Genomic DNA, 21,233 nt, shown 5'->3' on the forward strand with positions numbered 1-21,233 from the left:
GGTATACAGAGGTAAGTATTCATTGTTATATAAACAAAGCTCGCGTCTTATATTTGTTAACAATTGCAAATAATGAAAGATGTTGAATTACCATTTCTTTGACAAAATGACTCATGGCAAACAAGGTAAACTGATTCAATTTGTTCATAAATAATATTATCAACAAAAGAAAGCACCATTTGATTGAAACTTATACCAATAAAACAAATATGTAAACAATAGCAAGACTAGAGTTTTGTTTACATAATACAGAATTCCAAGTTAAAAATACCCATTTAAACCATTCTAAACATTAAAATGGAAAACAAAAATTGCAAATTTTGAGCTCAAATCGTGTCTAAGACCTTTTAATATTATATTTTACTTTATTAGATTTATTCAATTGTTAAAAAAATATTCTTGTAGTCGAAAAGAATTTAAAGTATACGTGTATCAATTAATCATCATTACAAAATAACGATGTGTTGAAAAAATTCGAGGCTGTATGTGTTTATGAACCAGAAGAAATCAATATACATGTATCAGTGATGCTTTTTTCATAATCAGAGTTTTCAACAAAATACATGTAATTCAAAGAATCTGTGACCCCGCTTAAAGAAAAAAAGTCTAGAACACTGGAAAAGCCTATCTGTAACCTTTTATTCAATTGTTAAAAAAATATTCTTGTAGTCGAAAAGAATTTAAAGTATACGTGTATCAATTAATCATCATTACAAAATAACGATGTGTTGAAAAAATTCGAGGCTGTATGTGTTTATGAACCAGAAGAAATCAATATACATGTATCAGTGATCCTTTTTTCATAATCAGAGTTTTCAACAAAATACATGTAATTCAAAGAATCTGTGACCCCGCTTAAAGAAAAAAAGTCTAGAACACTGGAAAAGCCTATCTGTAACCTTTCTTCTTCGATAACTTCACTACAGTACATTTACATATAACATGCAATGTGTTTATTATTCGTCTATTTTTAATTAACTTGTACATAAACAATTTTAATGTAGATCTAGGATACTGATTTATGTTATCTCCGGAAATAATTTATCAATAAATTTATCTTATAACATGCATCAAAGACTTATGATTGTAACTGCTATGGTTTTTCTTGCTTTTAAAATCTAGAGAATAAAATTGATTTTTTAAACCACAAATCAATATTAAGTCGATGTACCATCCCTTCCATATCATGAGTTATTTATCAACATATTATTATGAAAATGACAAATGTATACGGATTGGTTGATCTGGAATAATGACTGATCAAACTTTTGTATAAATTCTATGTTCATGTCAAATATCGTTCAAAACTATGATGAAATAAGAAGCTGCACAATGAACTTCTTTGCAGCGAGATCATATTTACTTTGTTTTATCTTGATGTATAGTTATGGACAACTGTTACCTTTAACTTCGGACTTTATCAAGCAAGGCTATGTGTCCGAGAGCATGGATGAAGGTGTTTTTGCTGTACACATCCTGGAAATAAAGTCTCTTGTAGAGTGTGCATTGCGTTGTGGCATGAATTTACTTTGTAACGCTGTGGACTTTTGCTTTCTTGATGGTTTATACACCTGCCGATTCCGTTATGGACATGCTAACCTTTCAAACACCATTACACAGTGTGAGGCTTATGAAAACACAGCTGTAAGTACAATTATATTAAGGGTTTTAGAACATAGATAGATAATTTTTGAGATTAAGTACACCTTACTCACATTATTTGAATTTGGCGTAGTTTGTATCTATATGTTAATAATCTTCTGAAAACTTATTGTCTAAGCCATTAATTAAATTTAAAAAAATCATTCAACATAAAAATCTTCAGAAATAATTTCAACGTTTTTATTTTAATATATAATTAAGAAATAAAATAATTTCAGTCATAAGAGGAATTAAATCTGAGGAAAGAAATTCTGACTTAATAAAAATCGTCATTTTATTGCAGACCTCTCTCTCAAACACTTTTAAAAAAGCAAACGTTGGATAGAAAAAAATGAAATTAGAATTTTCAGCGACAATGCATATTTAAATATGTTTTATTTTTTTATCTTTATATCTATTTGGTAGAGAAAGAAAAAATGTGCTGAAATTTTTTTTAGTATTTTATTTTTCCGTGTTAAACATTTTTGAAAGGGAATAGAGAATGGGGAGTGGAAAATTAAAGAATCAGAATTTTCGGTTGGGCCTTGTGTCCATAATAATGAAAATAAGAATGTAACCTGATTTGAAATGTTACTTTTTAAAAATTTTAAAGTACTAAAGGGTATATCGAATTGTCATAAATCTTGTTTGATCCTATTGGCGATAAATGTTTTTATTATTATTATTTTTTTAAAATAAAGCAATCAAATGTTATTAGTTTGTTAAACTCAAATTTATATTTAAACTAAAATTTAGTATACATGTATCATTATTGTTCGTAGAGCGATCGCTAAGTGAATGTAGTCCATACTGGGCTTAACATACTTGAGCTTTGCTTGTGATTCTGGTATTTAAAAAAGGGGGTGGCTCTATATTACAAGCTCATGAACCGCTCCTGAATTTTCATTGTTTGTTTCAAGTTAAAATCGATCAGGGACAATCTCGGGCCTTTCTGGTGGAGGCATTCATGACTACCGCTATTCGTAAATAATTTTACATAAAATATTATATATATATATATATATATATATATATATATATATATATATATATATATATATATATATATATATATATATGAAATTAGGACAATATATTATTGAGGTGTTTGAACTAAACTCAATGATACAAGCTAAAACGGGATCATTAACGTCTCATTTCCTTTTTTGTACTTTCTAACACACAACCACACAAAGAGCCTCAACCAATGATAAACATTCAAGACTGTCGAACTAGTTCTTAAAACGATATGAAGCTACGACATTTTGTATGATTTCTTAATATATCATGAGGTTAAGGAATTCAATATGTTACATGTATCAGAGCTCTGTCGGAAGTTCTGTAAAGGTTCGACGACTGGATCAAGGTTATTTAATCATGGCGTACAAATTCAATTTGTGATGTTGTCATACGCAAAAATAACATTGACATTAATTGTTCGTGATATGTTTTAATCAAGACAGAGCCTACACATGTACAACCACACTGTTTCAGCTAATGTAATCAATGCAAAGCTATGACATTTATTCATTATTTGCGCGATACAATTCACTACTTCGCTTAAGCAGTGTTATCTTATGGAGTTGAAGCCCCCTCAAAAAATTGAATGATTGAAGCTAAAATGACATCTATTGTGGTGCTCGAAATGAAAATCTTTTCTCTAAATCTTTCATAGAATTAGGTTTTGAGGTGTTTGATATATGTTTTGTACATTTAGAAAGCATTTAACAGAGTATTAAGTTGTAGTTGCATACATTAATACTATGTTAACGACTTTCTCAATCATTATACTTGATTATTAAATCTTACTTTTTGTGTAAGTTGCTGTAGTAGAGACGTTCTATGTTTTCAGAACAAAATACACATGATAACAGCATCCTGACATAAAAAGGTGTCTAAACTTGTAGCCACAGCAGGGTTTGTCGCGGATTCTCACTATTGTACAATGTAGTGCAATTGTAATACAATACGTAGGCCAACTACATTATACGCTGTAATATTTCTCCTTTAACTCTCTAAAATGAAGTTTTAATATGCTTTATTTTTTTTCTCAAAATAGACATCCAAACAATATGTAACTAAAATAATTGCTGTCTGCAAAGTCTGTTTACCTGACAAGAATCAGTTTTAATATCCAAACTCAAATTATATGACAAAAAACTTTAATATATCTCAGTGATATATTTGATAACAATTTCTTCAAATAACAGTGATTAAACGTTTACCTGTCATTAAATTTTGATTAATTAATTAGTATTTCATTCGTTTATATCTATGTTTAATGTATTGACATTGTTTCTATTTTTACAGAGCAAAGACTGCCCGGATGGATTATTCTTAAGAGCCCAAGGAATATGCAAAATCAGTAAGTGGATGCCACAAAGTAACAACACCATCATAAAAGTGATGTGTTTGTCTTTATATAGTTAAATTACAAAACCGTAAAAAAACTATGTGTCTTTATTTCATATGGTTAAGATATATCTTAGCTTAATAATAAACTATCGGTGTTGCCGTTTCTGGTAAGACAAGGTTTAGCGGTTTATATTAGTGTCAGGTGTGTGTATATATAATTTATATTTCACCTCTCTTTCATTTTGATATACCGGTATTATAGAAGCATATTACAGAATTGCCATAGGTGTTAGCTGTTACTCTGGTTCTGGCATTTTTTAGTTTTAAGCAAAACGTCTTAATTTATAACATTTACCAGTCATACTTTTAGCTCATCTTAGCCGAAACTCAACTGAGCTATTCTGATCACATTTTGTCCGTCGCTCGTCTGTAAACTTTTTACATTTTGAACTTCATTCTAAAACTGCTTTGCCAATTTCAATTAAATTTAAAACAAAGCATCCTTAGGGAAAGGCAAATATAAATTACAGAAATAAAAGACCGATCTTTATTCAAAGCGGAGACAACATCGAAACTGTTGAAAAAAAGGGTGGGGGGGGGGGTATATTTAAAAAAAAACTTCAAATTTAATGTAATTTAGCATAAATACTCCTTATGGAAAGGAAAATATCAATTGCAAAAATTATGGGCTAGTTCTGTTTCAAATCTGAGTTATTGTGAAAATAATAATAAAGGAAGGGCGTGTTGCAATCACTTTACAGCTTCAGGTTCGGTATTCATAAGTCTAGTTAAATAGGTAGGCAAAACCGGGCCGGGGCAAAACAAAAAATTGGCAGTTGGCCCGGGGCAAAACAAAAGTTTGGCAGTTATTAATCTGCCAATCTCATTTAAATTTTCAGGATATTTTAAGAACCAGTATATTTGTTTTCGCTGTATATAGTACTGCAAGACAAAGCGTATTTTGGAATTGACGATTGCCGATCTACCCCGGCTTTTTTTTGCCCCGGCCCGGGTTTGCTTATCCATTTTACCAAGACTCGAATTCCATACTTCTAAAACGAGGTTCTTTGTTTAAAGCAGCCATGACAATAATGATAAAATGGTCGATCTGAAAATGGTGAATTTGTTTGATATTGTTGTGCAGCAGTTCGCGTACGAAAGGAATCTTTGACACATGCAAAATACATTAGTGTCGATTTTGTAAAGTAAATTGAGGCTAAATATTTTAATGCGTTGACAGTTTTCACATATGACGGTGATGTTTAACCTGGGAACTATCGCCTTTATTTTGTGATTTTTACGTATCAAATTAAACAGAGACTTCAGTAAATCAGACAGTTAAACCTGCGAAAATTAAAGCAAAATCTGAAGTATTAAAAAAGTACTAAACTACAATTCATTCTATCGGTAATTCGGTGTGATCTTTTGCGTAATGGTAGACCAATGCAATATGTTTTGTTCAGATGCTTAGCATTTTCTCCAATTTATTCAGTTTAAATAGAGATTTTCTCCAGTTTATTCAGTTTAAATAGAGTTTAATATCGCTGACAGAAATATGTAGGTATATACATGTATGTGATCCATTTTGAAAAATTAGTTTTGCTATTTATTTGTTACAGTGCATGTTTCTTCTGTTTAATTGTTTACAATTTCTATTTACTAACCATATTCGAGAGCTTCAAATTATAAGTAAAATACAGAGATTTGCTCACAATTCTATGTTTGTACACAGATCTGACGCCATTCTTTTTTTCCCATTTTAAATGCTGAGTAGGAAATACCAAGTTAAAAATCTTAAGCTGAATGTAAACAACTCATGTGAACAAAATATGACTCAAACCTAGCAGAATTGTTAGCTCTGTATCTTGCTTATAATTCTACGATTGACGCTGATATTTTGGTTGATCATAATACATTTTATATGAATTATAGTATATTAAATGCTTGTACAAAAAAAATTAAAGAATGATATGCTGTATATATAACTTCTTTCTGGGGCCCATCTTTATACAATGAATAATGTAAAATCTACATTAATTTTGAAAGTTTTTCAGACACGAGTAAATAAAAACGACACCATTAAAACAGTTTCCATAGTTCTGACATATTTCTGTTGCGGGGATAACGGAATTATCGTTATTCTTAAGAAAATATTACAGTGGAAAATTATCCTGGTTTGTAACCATTTGTTTTTTATGAAATAAGATGAAAATAATAGATAGGCCTTAGTAAATCAGAGTGATGTGCCTGTCAATACGGTAACATTGATTTTTTTATAGTTCTTTTAATGTCACGTGACAACATTTTTCATTCCAATGTATTTATCAATCACGTTTGAGTAAAGTTATAAAAGTCACACGATTTTATGCGAGGTAAACAACAGTCATTTAAATATAATAGAGAAGACAAATTATTTTTTTTTAATTTGAGGAATTGAGTGAATTGATGTACAATTTCTTCTTTACATCTATAGGATTTTTTAAAAATAAAAATACAATAACTATTATATTTTTTTTAAGAGATGCAATAACTAGTTAGTAGTTGAGGAAGAAATGTTCACATTTGCTCTTATTACGGGCCGCCGGAAGGCGGTCCGTTATTTGATACACATTTAAATATTGTTACTGCGTTTCTGCGGGATAGTTCTTTTTTAATAGAATTAATACTATGCTTATTTTTATGAATTTAAAGTAAATTTGCATGCCTCTTAGAAAATATCACGTATTTTTTGTTTTACTCGTAAATGAAAAGTAGGTCATACTTAGTAGATTGTCGTATTTGGCGCGTTTTTATCGAGACTATAATCTATTCGGAAAATTTCGGAGTTCTTCATTATTTTCAAAACAATGCATCAGGATCGGTATGCGGGACATACTAAAGACCTGAAATACTAAAGACTTGAATGTCATTAAATTTTATATAAATGATATTTTTGAATTTCTATGTGCCGTGTCAAATAAAATAACTTTGCGTGTGTATTTACTATATTTCCATGTAAAATGTTGTAGAAAATATAATGAAATGACATTTAATTTTATATCAATTAATTATTTACGCAAGAAAATGACAGAACTGAAAATTTGAATTGACTCATTTGAACTAATCCATTTTTATTTTATTATGAGGTCCCTTAAAATCATATGTTAAACTAATGCATTAAGTTTTCATTCAATACAATGCAACAACGAAAAAACCAAAATGGTTTGAAATACATAATCTCTAAGAGAAATATGATGAGTTGAACTTTGTATCAGAGTAATGTACAAATCATGCAATGTGTTCTCCATTACTTCATACTATGGCAATGATCATACAATTTCCGTTAGAAATGCTTACAGTAACGAAATCAATTCTTTATGATAATAGTAAAATGTTAAACTCTTCAAAACAAGTTGCTGAAAGTATATTAAAATTTACCATAAAGATTATTACAACCAACTCTTATTTCCTTCTTTGTGGTGTGTTTTTATGTTAACAACCAATGATTCATACAACAATTATATTTTTGCGGCCCATTTGACGCTTGCGTCAATTTGATTTCTTGTATATTTTGATCGCTTTATAAAGTGGGGGAGGGGGAGCAGAAAAAAAAAATAGGGAATTGGAAGTAAACATTGTTGAAATTAAATAATTAGTTAACCGTGAACCCCTAATGTTAAGTTTTATTTCTTGCGTAGGATTTTCTTATTCTGTGTAAAAATGGTATTCAATGAAGGCACAATGTCAAAAATTACGTGTATTCAAAAATAAGTGTAAAATTCCAATACATTACAATATTTATTTTTTTTTTGTTATTCTACCGATGGGCCATATTGCACAATATCTTTTAACGCCAATTGTTTCTCAGTTGAGCGATGTGGCCCCATGGGCCTCTTGATTTAGTTTATTTTCCTTTTAAAAGAGACAAAATGATTATAATGAATCACGTTCAGTTAATTTTAACATTTATACAATTCAAGATACTGATAAGTGCCAGAATGACCCATGTCTTAACGGAGCCACATGTACGAACACATCCGCCTCATTCAACTGTACATGTGACGCCGGATGGACCGGGATAGCTTGTGATGAAGGTATACGAGAATGAAATGCGTAAATTTTTACGTTTGCTTTTTAAAAGCAAATGTAAAATAAGCCTGTTTATAGTTGTGGAGGCAGCAAATGTTAAAATGTTCCTTCCGTTAAAATAAGGATAATATTTGAAATCCAACTTAAAACCAAATTCTCCTTTGCAAAATTGTTATATGTTAAAGCTGACATGAATGCATAAAGCATTTGTTCGCCATATTTGTTTCGATCGCTCCTCTACTGCCACTGGGGTATCTACAGTAGTTGAGAAAGTTATCGTCGGTTGCTTTCCGATCGAGGCATGTAGGTTGCACGGACTTGTAAATGCATGAACTACACATTGTAGTAAAATGTTTGTGATAAAGAATAAAGGACACAACAATCAATAAAATGCAAGTTTTATTTATTCTTCAAAAGAATTTTCAAGGTATCAAGGTATCATTTTGCACAGATTGTGCTCTCTTACATCGAATGCATATCGAACACATGTGTCGTTCATACGAATGCATAACGTCTGCGTCTTTTTGAAAACTCTGGCGGAACTACATCCAACTTAGTAGCTAAATAATAGTAAATCCATGAAAGTAACACGTAACATCGTTCCATCGGTTTCTACAAAAGGTAAGTTTCTAAAATCCATCCTGTTATTGACATTGCTCGATCTGCCAAAGTGTGTGGTTTGCGCATATGCGATGTTTAAACAGAAACAACACAGGAGGCGGTCTACAATTATGGAGGATTTTTTAAGTATCTGTGCCTTGGTTTCAGTCTGTCTACTTCGTTGTTCCCTTAGATATACCTTGCAAGTTTAATAGTTGTCATATTAATTTTGTTCAACACTTTTTCTACACGTCTTTTCGTCCAAGGTTCGGGTGTATGAAATGTCTGAATGCAGTTATATAGGGGGTGTGTATCGATGAGCCACAACTAATATGGCGGTAATCGGAGATAAAAGAGAAATAATGCGTATTTATAAATTCATGTCAGCTTTAAATACGAGGACTATTACATGCATTTTAATGTATTAATTGGTGTTGATATGTTGTATTTTTTTATTGTAAGTTTTGATGTAAGTTATATTGTTTTTTTAGTTTCTGTTAGGGATGAGATAACAGGTAAAAATCGTAACTTTTAGATATCAATGAATGTCTTGACAATCCTTGTCAAAACGGAGGAACATGCAGCAACAGCGATGGATCTTTCACGTGTACATGCGCTGGTGGATTCACAGGGGCACTCTGTAATGAAGGTAAATGTATATTATTTTTCCTCCCTCTATCAATATAAATGTATATTTCTCTTTTCCCTCTATCAATATAAATAGGTATGCCTTGCTCCTCTGTTTCTGTGTTTCTTACCGACTCTCTTAATTTAAGTTGATGTTTATCAACTCTGATTGCTATTTCTGTGTATCTGCCTTCCCCTCTCATGTTTGTCATTATCTCTCTAAATTGATACTTATCTTTACAGTGTTCGTACTTTTAAATACCAACATGTTATTACATCTTTATCTTTTCTATATGTATAAAGAAAGAAACTGTTATTTGTAGATTATTTATGTTGGATATAGTTTCATTTTTATATCAATACAGGCATGCTTGACGTTTATATTCTCTGTAAAGAAGAAGTCGGATCTAATTTTTAAAAGGTTTACAAATTCATAAGCTTTATTTGATTTTGACGTATTTGTAATTATACCTTATTTTCAAACATTCAAATAGAAGGAAGTGTTGTAGAGTACATCAGGTATTTTCAATTTTAGGTCACTTGAGGCACTCTGATTATTTATTAGAATTAATATTTCACCGTCGCCGTCAGTGTTAATGCGACGCTCGTCGTGCGTTAACATTTCCCGTTTATAACTTCGTAAAAAATTATTTTGACCGTTTCTATTAAAATGTGGCATAATGCAACATAAGTTGTAAATTTTATGACTCTTTGCTAAGATTGCCTACGGGCAGGACTAAATTTGCTAACTTTGACCATTTTTTTTATAATATTTTACTTTTCCTCTGCGTATCCAAGAAAATCCACTTAAAATAATGCATTCATATCTCTACCAGAATTGTAAATTCCATGTGTTCAACTTTACGGGCTTCATCTCTAGGTCGATGCAAAAATGCTAGTGTAGTATCGTTGCATATAATGTTAAAAAATCTTCTTTTCACGTGCCGACACTGAGTAGAAACTGACTGTATATTAAGAAAGACTTCAAAACTTTTTTACATAATTTTTAACATTTTATGACCTCTGAGTATAGGGTTAATAATCCAAGTCAGGGTTAAATGCTGATATAGTATGATTTTATACACACATGTATTGAATGTTCAAAAAATCTGTTTTTTCTTCTGCTGCTGACACTAAGTAAAAACTGACTGCATATTAAAGGGGCATGATCATGATTTGATCAACAATTATTTTCCTAATTTTAAAGTTTACAGTTTAAAGCTTTGTGTAAATTAATATCATATTTTGATGCATTTTTCTTGAGATTTAAACTTTTTACAGTGACATAATTATTCAATCATCTATTATATACAGTCCCGTAATCATTCAATCATACCTAAATGCTCAATAAAATTTTAATCGGGAAGTACTTTAGCCTCGCCTATTATAATAGTAAAATTAAGCTGCATGTGTATTCGGAAAACAACAAAACATTGTAAATTATGCTATATGATGCATGTTGTAGATTCGGCATAACATTACCTTATTTCATAATACTGACAGTTTATATCAAATGCTGATCATTACTTTGTATGTGTACTGTTTACCGACAACTTTACAATGATAGCGCCTTTGAACTTATATGTGCATATGACATGGAATCCCGATCCAGATTCAGATAAAGGTGTGCTAGCCTGGTTCCCTTAGCTAAACATTACGCACAGGAACCAGGATAGCTCATGCGCAGGTTGAATTTTCCCCATAGCATCCGGCTTGACCTCGCTTATAATTTTCTGCGTGGACCTCAGGGTCCATGCAATTACATGCTTATCAAAACTTGATCGTGCAAGTTAAAGTTGATTTAGGTTTTTTCCAATAGAAATCATGTTTTGCTAACTGTATTTAATATTTTATATAAATAGCGAATTTTAATATTGTACCAGTACTGAAACATCGTATAAAAACGTTATATATACATGTATTTTGTAACTAGTCGTCTTTTTTATGTAATACATATACCTTTCTTCTGATTGTTAAAAATTAATTCAATCGTAAAAAGTACAGTGTATATCATTTCTTCTACGTTTTTTTTTCATGAAAATACCTACAAAAGAGTTTTACCAATCACAAACAGTTTTAAGTAATGTAAAACACCTCAGTAGTAGTACGTTTCAGGGTTTATAAATTTTGTCAGCACGCAACAATTCTAAATTGCACATAGTCTTCAAAAAATTTAGAAATATTTAGATAAAGAAGTTATTTAAGAGAAAAGGTTACGTGTTTTGTAGGCGGGTTCGGTTTTTAAAAATCACAATTCCTGAAATGAATCATGAGTACATACTGTTTTTAACAACGCTTGCTACCCTTTGAAAATTTAACTCGCCAATAAACATCTAATTTTTTAAAGAGTGTTTGTTACGATTACATAAACTGTGTTCGACAAATAGTTTTCCTAAAAAATGTTCTTCCTTTCTTTTTCAAAACACGTTTTAAATACAGGCATTCAATCACAACACGTTTTTATAACAAAAAAGAACTGAAAGTTTAGTCATTATAATCGTTTGACACCATATCACATATATTTTCAACTCGCAGCAACAACGGAAGACCTACTCGTGGCTTTGCCACGAGTGCTGCTCTAGTTTTTTTTTTACAACTATATTATTAAATCATACTTTGCATCAGATGTGCAGAAGAAATGTTTTGAATTAATATATACATTTATACACACTTGAGTTGTAATTGCTTAATGCGCATTTAGTACACCTTTTAAAGATGAATGAACTCGCGAGATTGATCGAAAATCGAGTCACACCACGCTTCGGCAAATTCGTTCCTCCAGTAAATACTCCAGCTACATGAATACATATTTGTTGAATTCAAACTGATGATTCGTTATTAGTGATGTTAATCCAACATCAATTATACTTGCTTTGTGCACATACCGTAATGTGTAACAACTTGTTCCGTTGACACCCCTGCCATATGGCAATCTATTTTTAAATCAGGATAACACCATATACACAAGTTCATGGTGTACAGCCCTTTTACTTGAAAATTCTTGCTCACTGTTGCCAATTACATCCTATATAACATTTTCACCGATTGCTAATGTAAATGTTGACACATTAAACATGCATTGGTTACTTTTTTTCATGAACAATATTGATATATTTGCTTGCTCCCATTGCCTGCACTGTTTCGGAGAATGCAACTCTCAAACCTTAGATATGCCTGACGTCAGACAATAATATCTTATACCATGATACCATTTATGTTTAGAAATAAAATAGTTAAATGAAACCAAATTTAAGACAATAATAATTTTATCAAAAAATAATCGAGTAATGTAATAATAAAGATGTTTAATACTCTTTTGAACGAGGTAACTTAAATATATGTGCATCGGAAGTATTAAATCGTACGCGGAGTGTAAACCATTACGTGAATGAACAGATAACCGATTACATTAGATATATGTATTATAACAAATAAAGCAGTAAAAAAACTTTTCTGTATTTTTCAACCCACATTTACATAATTTTTTCCCTAATTTATAGTAATTAAATGAGTTTAACGGTAATCGACTGAGTTGTTCGGCGAAATATGTAAACACGATTTGAGAAAATTATAACTACTTTATAAATCACTTTAAACAAATTGCATTTACAGAAAAATCGTTTGGATTTATTGCTAATCTAAAAAATTACACGGATCTTTAGTAAGCTTACATTTTTTAAAGTTGATCTGTTCAGTTTATTGTCGAGAATGGATACGTTTGTGTTTGGACATCGGAGGAATTAAATGAATCGTGAAAAGTACAAAAATACGACGCCCGTTTCTTTTTTATAATTTTCTTTATAAACGTATCGAATCGTTCGTTGATTGAATTCTTCTGTTTTAAACGACTGAAGTCTTTAAATGAATCAATAAATATATTTGTGTAGTAATTAATCGATGTATTGTGTAACTTAAAATTTTCACAGTAACTGCCTACTTACATAATTACGCCATTTTCAAATCGACAAAAATCATGAAAATAATGCCTGTTTGGGAGGGTGACAGTTGAAGCTGACACCCCGAGAAAACCATTGTCAAGGAATGTATTACTTAAAGAAAACATTCCTACTTTTTTTCTTATCAATTATTCGCATCATATTTCTTCAAACATATATTAAATGACTTCTGTATAGGAATGATAAAAAACATAAAACGGTACCAATTTTTGAAGTCATAAAAAATAATAACTAAAAACGGACACTGCCTGCTCAGAAATGTATACTTTAAATTAAATTCTACGGACTAAATTCTTCTTTAAAATGATGTTTTATGTCTAATGTAAGTTTCCACCTTTTCGCTCGGGTTCTTTTCTCATTTGCTGTGACTAGCAAAGACCGATCCTATCATTTTGGAGTTCCGATTGAGAATAAATGAAAACAGACCAAACGATAAGTGAACGCACAGTGAACCCAATGTGAGCGTCTTGTAAACGGTGAGCGCGAACGGAGCGGAGCGCTAGTGAACGCAGGGTGAGCGCACTCTAAACGCACAAAAAATTGGAAAAGTAGAACGTAATCAACAACACACTGTAATCAACAACACAAAAGGCAATTAAATTGTTTTAACACAAATCTTGTCAACACATGAATTTAATTACTTGAGACTAATTTGACCCTCACTTTGACCTCTACGGAGATTATTCGCTCTATAAATTTTTTCAATCATTTGATCTAAAACTTCAAACTATATATCAATTATGTTCAATTGTTTCCTTAATTAACTGTCATGCATAATTTTTATTATAAGTACACATGTATTTAAACTGAACACATTTTATTATAACCCGGGCTTTGTTAAAATAATATGGAGGGTAATCGTGTTCAAAAATCCAGACATGTAATCTTGTAAATCCGAATATGCAATCGTGTTGGTGTGTAAACCTGAGTTTGAATGTGTATAATTCTAATCGTGTAACCTATAAAACTCGGACATAAACACATGTAAGATTTAACTCGGTTCCTTCGTATGATGCACATTTCGCAGCTTAATTGTTTTCATTTGTTAATTAAACCTTTAACTCTGCACACATTTAATCCGTAGTTTCTGCATTTGAAATTTCATGCTTGGCAATAGCACATCAGACGTGATACAAGTTGAAAAATGTAAAGTCTGTAAGTTTGTCGAATTTTAACATAACCGTACATGGCATTTGCCTTGCTGCGGGGAAAAGGCATGCCGTAATCGCCAGAATGGACGAAAAACATGATATTCAGCTAAACTTTTGCACTAAGTTATTAATGAACGACAATTTTTCTATTGAAAATACCGGCATTATTTTTAGAAAATATTTGAGGTATAATTAAAACTAACCAAACAAGAAGAGGTTCATGTATATAAAATTCGTTTCGATATGACGAATGTGCTGATTTCTGTAATATAATTATCATGGTACTGTACGATAAGGGTTTAAAAGAAATCTTTAATATCCTATTTCTTTTTAAAAATTAACATGTTAACTTGAATATTATATTTTGCTGTTTTTAAGGTCAATATGATTCTTTAGCTATCCGAGAAGTACAATATTCACCGCGCCCGAGTACGATATTCACCGAGCCGGAGGCAAGGTGAATATTGTACTTCTCGGGTAGCTAAATCATCGTGTTAATCGAAAAAAAACGAGCAATAATTATTTTTTATATAATTCATCGACGAATTGATACAGATATATATTAATTGAATGTCATCAAGCAAAGTTTTAGTTTAAAGCCAAAGCAGAACAAATTGAGAAATGCGATGTTTCATTTGGCTATCTTTTTTTAGTCCAATGTAGAGAAAATGAAATGTTGTATTGACCTTCTTGGTTACGTGCAGGTGAAATAACGTTTTGTTTTTTCGATAAATTTGGATATGAGCCAATCAGAAAGCTAGGAATTAATCAATTATATAACAAATGTTAATGTGTACTCCTTTCTAGAGATGAGACGGATCAATAGGTTTCATAAGGTGGTGAAATGTTTTGATCGGCATGGGGTGCGGAGACCGCCGTGAGGTCCCATGTAGCTCGATTGCTTCTACTGTGTTCTAAGAATTTTGAGAGAAAATTTTTAACTCGGTTTTCCGGTTATTAAAAAAGTGAAAACGGCGGGCGGGGGAGAGGCTGCCATAAAGGTATCCTTATTGTATCGATAACCCCTAGTACAGGATAACTCCTCGTACAGGATAACTCCTCGTACAGGATAACTCGTCGTACAGGATAACTCCTCGTACAGGATAACTCCTCGTACAGTTTTTTAGACGGAAGCTGCTTAACAGCCTCCGTATATTGTGATTGGCTTGCCCGTGACGTCAAATAATGAGGATTTCTTAAGCACCATCTAGCGGTGGACGAAATAATGAATAATTATAAGATTCGATGAATAAACATGGTGTGCTTCTTTGTCTCTGTCGTATATCGTTCGCATATTATCAATTAATCACCCACGGAGACGTATCTCTCTTTACAGCCCCCCCCCCCCCCCCGGAAAGTGATTTGGGAAGTCAGTGTATTTTACAAGCTGATCACGCGTGAAAAAAAAGATAGAATTGACAAAAAAATCTTTTATATGATGCAAACAATAGCGGTTATATATATCATTAAAACTGGTACCATATAACTGAACTTGAGTTCTCTGTAAATTCAAAATAAATAGCAAAATAAAGTACATATGTTTATTGTGTCCATAGTCTTAACGAACGAAAGAGAGAGAGAGAGAGAGAGAGAGAGAGAGAGAGAGAGAGAGAGAGAGAGAGAGAGAGAGAGAGAGAGAGTGAGTGAGTTCTGTTGAGAAAAAAGAAGTATACGAACTTTACTTCACAAACACATTATATCAATCTTTAGATCAAACATCACAAACAGTGTATAATACATGTACTTCATTGTTATAAATACTTTTTTTTCTCTTTGCTAGAAATCAAACATCACAAACAGTGTAGAATACTTTATTGTTAGGCATACGTCTGTTCTCCTTACTTGAAATGAAAACTATTAGAACGAAACTGTTTTCCCTTATCTTGGAAGGAACACGTGTTGCACCTCGCGTGTTGATTTGATTAACAGGGAATAAGACGTGGACTCGGACTGAAACTGCATGCTGGATTAAATCACATTATACTATATTCTTTTGTGGATACTAATTTTATGAATATATTATATTAGTATATTTCAAATGAAGGTACGTAAAATTACGCCTTAAACGCTCTCTTTCTCTCTCTCATCACGATCATAATAAGAGAACATATAGAGCGACGACACTTAATCAAGAAACCCCTTCTGTAAGATTAAAAAGGAGAGGGGGGGGGGTGTTGTACAGTTAGACAAAGTAGTTTGCAATTTAGAGGTTATTTTTTGTCTTGAACAGGTGTGGAAACCTCTAGGCTATGGCGTTTTCTACCTTGGGTTTGCAAATCACTATACACAGGAAATAATATCGACTTAAACTAAATATACACAAGAAAAGAAATGTGTACATAAATAGTTTGCATTGTATTTTTTAAGTTCGATTGTATGCATTTAATAACATGTACAGTTACCCATGTTGTTTTCTGATGCAAAAAGTAGTAATATAACAAGCTTATAAGGTTAAATAAGAGAACAACACTAATTATTTTAATATTATCTACCTAACTCTGATGTCAACCTGAAAAACATCCTCGCGACCTTAAACTGCCATAATAATAAACCGCTTCGCAAATATTCCAACATGATAAGCAGTATGCGCGCTGTTTTTCCTTAAATAAAAAAATCATATAAATTTTTATTAGTTTAATTTTCCCCGAAATGCCTCCTCCGTCTATCAGTACTTTCAGTTCTTTGATTAAGATAGGAAGTTGTTCTTTTTAAACATATATCAGAGGTATGCAAATTGCTGGGATTATAAAAAAAATATCAGCTGTTTAACTTGGTCACTTTTGGCAAAAACGTTGCATATAGAGTACCCCATTTTTCTGGATAGGTAGTTTGTATCAATTCAGTATGGACAAATGGATTATGGATACTGTTCACACACAATTAAAACCCGGTTTGCTGTTACATTGACAGTTTTTCTTTTATTGTTTTTTTTGTTATTTTTCTGAATTAGTTAAAACTAAACGACTTGCAAAGACTTGGTAAATTTTCGCTGAAAACGTTATGTAACTATATATCACCGAGTTTCGGGTGATATTTTTAACTTTGATATGTGACGTAACAAGTTGATCCTGAAAATAGGACAGGAGACGTTGAATATAAGTTTGATGTTTATTTCTTGCCGTCCAAGGAAAAAGTGATCGGACAAAGCAAGCTAGCGTCCCCTGTCCGGCCCTGAGTTAATCTTGTCAAGAATTGTAAAAACAAAGTGTGAAAAGCAATTGGCTTGAAAGCTGACATCAAAAGGACAATTTACCCTTCGGCTTTTAGCTTCTAAACCGAAGAAAAACGAAAATGACATAGGTGCGAATTAAGTTTGTTCAACGAGTTACTCTAAATAAATCGGCTTCATTTGATTAGTGTGACACTAATTGATTTCACAAGTGTTCAAAGAAAAAGCTATCTATAGTAAAAGAATGTATACTCTTCATAGTAAGTAAGCAAATATTTCGGACTATAGGTAAAGAAAATGACATGTAATAGAATGCACAGCAAAGTTTGGATCGTGTCGGCAATCATGAGCCAGATATTATAAAATATGAAATAAATGTCTAAAAATAGAAATTGTTTACAAGGGTGAAAATGCCCATATGATAATACCCTCCTGGTTGAAAAAAATCTTTGTCCTCAAAGATTAAAAAGAAAAGTACATGTATTATAAAAAAAATGAATGAACCATTAGGGTTAAAGGGAATATGTACACAAATGTAAACATTGAATGATATTCGGAACTAATGAAGACTAAACAAAAAATAATGCATGTCCATTGATAAAAGAAATTGAAGAACATGATGATGTATCAAGTGAAAAAAAAAATAAGGTACATGAATTCAATGCAAACGTTAACATATATACAATAGGATACAAATGAAAAAGAATAATCATCTTTCATTCATGCACACTCACTATAAGTCATGCCGAGAAATGGTCCAGACAAAGGAACAACTAGATTTTAGTTTAAGAGTTTAAAATATTGATGGTGTGAGAGGAGGAAGTAAGCAGTATAGGGGTGACGTAAAATGTTATTAATGCGACGTGCTTTGAATGGTGAGATAAGTTGAGTTGTTTTCACAGTTATCGAGCGGTTAGTATGCACATTAGTAATGTTAATTGGGGTGCACTGTATTTCAATGTAATGAAACATAAGATAACTTCTGGTAATGTTAATAGAAGAAACATCCTGAGGTGGTTGTATGTTCCAGTTGTTAGGGCAGAGAGGAAAGGTGGTTAGCTGGATTAGTTCACACACTGGTCCAGTGGTAATTTCTAAGTGAATGGTTGTTAGGTGAGTCTGGACAAATTTGCTCCAGAGGTAAGTTATGCATGCAATAACAAGAAGAGTTGTGATAACTGAGAGGGAGACATATGGCCAAGGAGTGGTGAAGGATGAGTAGACATGCTCATCAATGGTAGTTGGGTTAGTAGAGTCTGGGGATTGGCAAATAAAAGACAATGGTGGTTTAGGTGTTAGTGCAGAGACAGAATGAGTTTGATGGAGGAGAAGCAATGGCATTAGAACTGTTCTGATTTTGTAACAAGACCAAATACTAAAAATAAAACCAAAGGTTGCCAGGGATGTTGCATTGCTGGCGATGATTCCACTAGTATCGGGCCAATTATCAACAGCAAATTCAACTTGGCCTGCAATCATGGATTCAGATAATGTCTTGAATACCTGTCCATCACGCTTAACGGCACTGGCTATACGTTTCAAACTTAGATGTTGGTTTCTGTCATTGGCAACAAACTTGGAGAAGGAATGATTAAATATATTAAAGTTCGAAAGTTTCATTTCTACAAATTCTTGAAAGATGGTGTCACCAAATATATCCGAATGAGAGTCTTGTTTGAAAAATTGTTGAAGGAGAGCCAGGTTGATAGGGTGAAGGATAGACATTTTATCAGTGTTGTTGTTACACTTGCCAAGTCGAGGTGGAAGGTATAACTTGTGTGTTGATATGGAACATCTGCAAGGAATCTTCATTACACAGAATGTGCAGCCTTTGAGAATTTTCTGGCTCGAGGAGCAATCAAGTGCAATTGTTGTTGTTTGGTACAGTAAAACATGTGAAGGTGAAATCTCAGAAATGGATGGTTTCAATGAGTTTAGCAGGAACCGAAAGTCACATAGTCTGGTTGTGTCTTCTTTTTGGTTAAAAAAGATTGAAGAGAGGCAATTGGGAGATGCAGAGGCAGTCAAGGCGATATTAAAGGTGCAGAATAATGTCGTTGTCCCACTACAGTGTGATAATTGGTTTGATGTCATAGTTGCATAGTGTTGATTGTCTTCTGTAGTAATGAAGTATTCTGGTGTATCAAGGAGTTGTGTGGCATGATTTGATGAAGAATTGACAGGAACAGGAAATGAAAATACTTTGTAGATAGACACTGGGCGGACGTATGGTGAAATGGGTATTTTAAGGGTTAGATAAAGGTGTGAGTGAAGTCTAGTGAAAATGAAATCTCCCTGAGAGTAATAATACAGAGGATCTTTGTGGGAAATGTGAAATTGTGTGAATTTGTTTGAAAGAATATCTTGTACTTGTCTAAGTGAGGATTGTAGGATGTCAGGAGATAGAAGAAAAGGGGATAATTTTCCTTTGGTGATATCATGAATTCCAAGCTTCACATGTTCGAGTTCTTTTTCTAGTTGTGCTGTGACATTGGTTTGTCTGAAGATTAGTTCACTTAGTATAATAATTCGTGTTCCAGAGCATCCATTGATTTGTGGGCCAGGTTGGATAAAGCGATGGCGTCCTGGTGGTTTTTCTGGACTGCAGACATTACATTGTTGAAGCGCTTATCTACTGTTGAAATGAAGGATGACAGATGATGATCTTGTTGGGCCATTGCTTGAGCTAATTTTACATTGTTGTTAAGAGTCTGCATGTGTCGTTTTAATGCGTTAATGTCGTCTGATGTTGCAGTACCGAAGAGTGATTTTGAAATTTTACCCACGAAATCAAAAAGTCCTCTTTTGTCTAGATGATCAATGTATGTTTGTTGTGGAGGTAATGTTGTGGAAGGAATTAAATGATGGATTTGGTTGACGGTGGTGTTTACACTAGCCATACACTGCATACGTAGAAGGTTAATGGATTTGATAATATGGCCGACTGTCTCGCATTTTGGCATGTTACAATATAGGGAGTCGAGATGGATCTTCTTTGGGAGTTGAATCTGGAAGGTGTGGAGCCAGTTTTCTTGACTCAAGAAGATGTTGGTTGATTTTTCAAAGATGATGCCATAATTGATCCGTTGGATGGTGTTGTCGGTGTTTTTGGCAATTCCAGGGGTACCAAGACACAAGAAAAGAACCAGAAGTAGCAGGTGTTTAAGTCCACTTCCACCTACGAGAAGAGAGAAAAGAGGTATCAGAGGATTGTGCCTTGTATAAGATTGAATGTCAGTATCAGTTTGATCAGAACTGAGAAGCACTAAATTAACAAATTCAAATATTGCCCAATTTTTGAAAAAAAAATTACCCAAAAATGAAAAGTTAAAATTTCAACATGATCTTATATAAGCACAAGGGAAATGTTTGTGGTAGAGAAAGTAAAAGTGGATAGAGTGAAAGAATAGGACTAAACATTGCCTTCTAGTTAAAACAAGATCGCTTTTTGCGTTTGCGGGCTTGGCCAGTTTTTGTCTTATCTATGAGGTACTTCTGGATAAGGGCTGGATTGATATTGTCTTCAGATTCCCATGTTTTCTCACGGTAGCCTATCCATTTCACAAGAAAGTACTTTTTGCCTTTTTGATACCTATACCGAATAAGTTTTTCAACGTAGCCTATGTTGTCGTCTGAGGTTTCAGATGGAGTGGGTTGAGTGTCCTC

General features: G+C 32.5%; 1 protein-coding gene across 1 annotated transcript in view; it reads left to right on the forward strand.

Annotated features, from left to right (window-relative positions):
• Window positions 1-860: 860 nt before the first annotated feature.
• LOC128169486 (neurogenic locus notch homolog protein 2-like) overlaps window positions 861-21,233 on the forward strand; it is a 43,126-nt gene continuing 22,753 nt past the window's right edge. Inside the window, exons 1-4 of the mRNA XM_052835621.1 lie at window positions 861-1,644; window positions 3,952-4,006; window positions 7,956-8,069; window positions 9,200-9,313. Of these exons, the coding sequence (XP_052691581.1) occupies window positions 1,282-1,644; window positions 3,952-4,006; window positions 7,956-8,069; window positions 9,200-9,313 (646 nt within the window). The 5' untranslated portion in view covers window positions 861-1,281. The remainder of the gene's footprint in view (window positions 1,645-3,951; window positions 4,007-7,955; window positions 8,070-9,199; window positions 9,314-21,233) is intronic.

The sequence above is a fragment of the Crassostrea angulata genome, unplaced genomic scaffold, assembly GCF_025612915.1.
Source record: "Crassostrea angulata isolate pt1a10 unplaced genomic scaffold, ASM2561291v2 HiC_scaffold_141, whole genome shotgun sequence".
In the NCBI taxonomy this organism is placed as follows: Eukaryota; Metazoa; Mollusca; class Bivalvia; order Ostreida; family Ostreidae; genus Magallana; species Magallana angulata.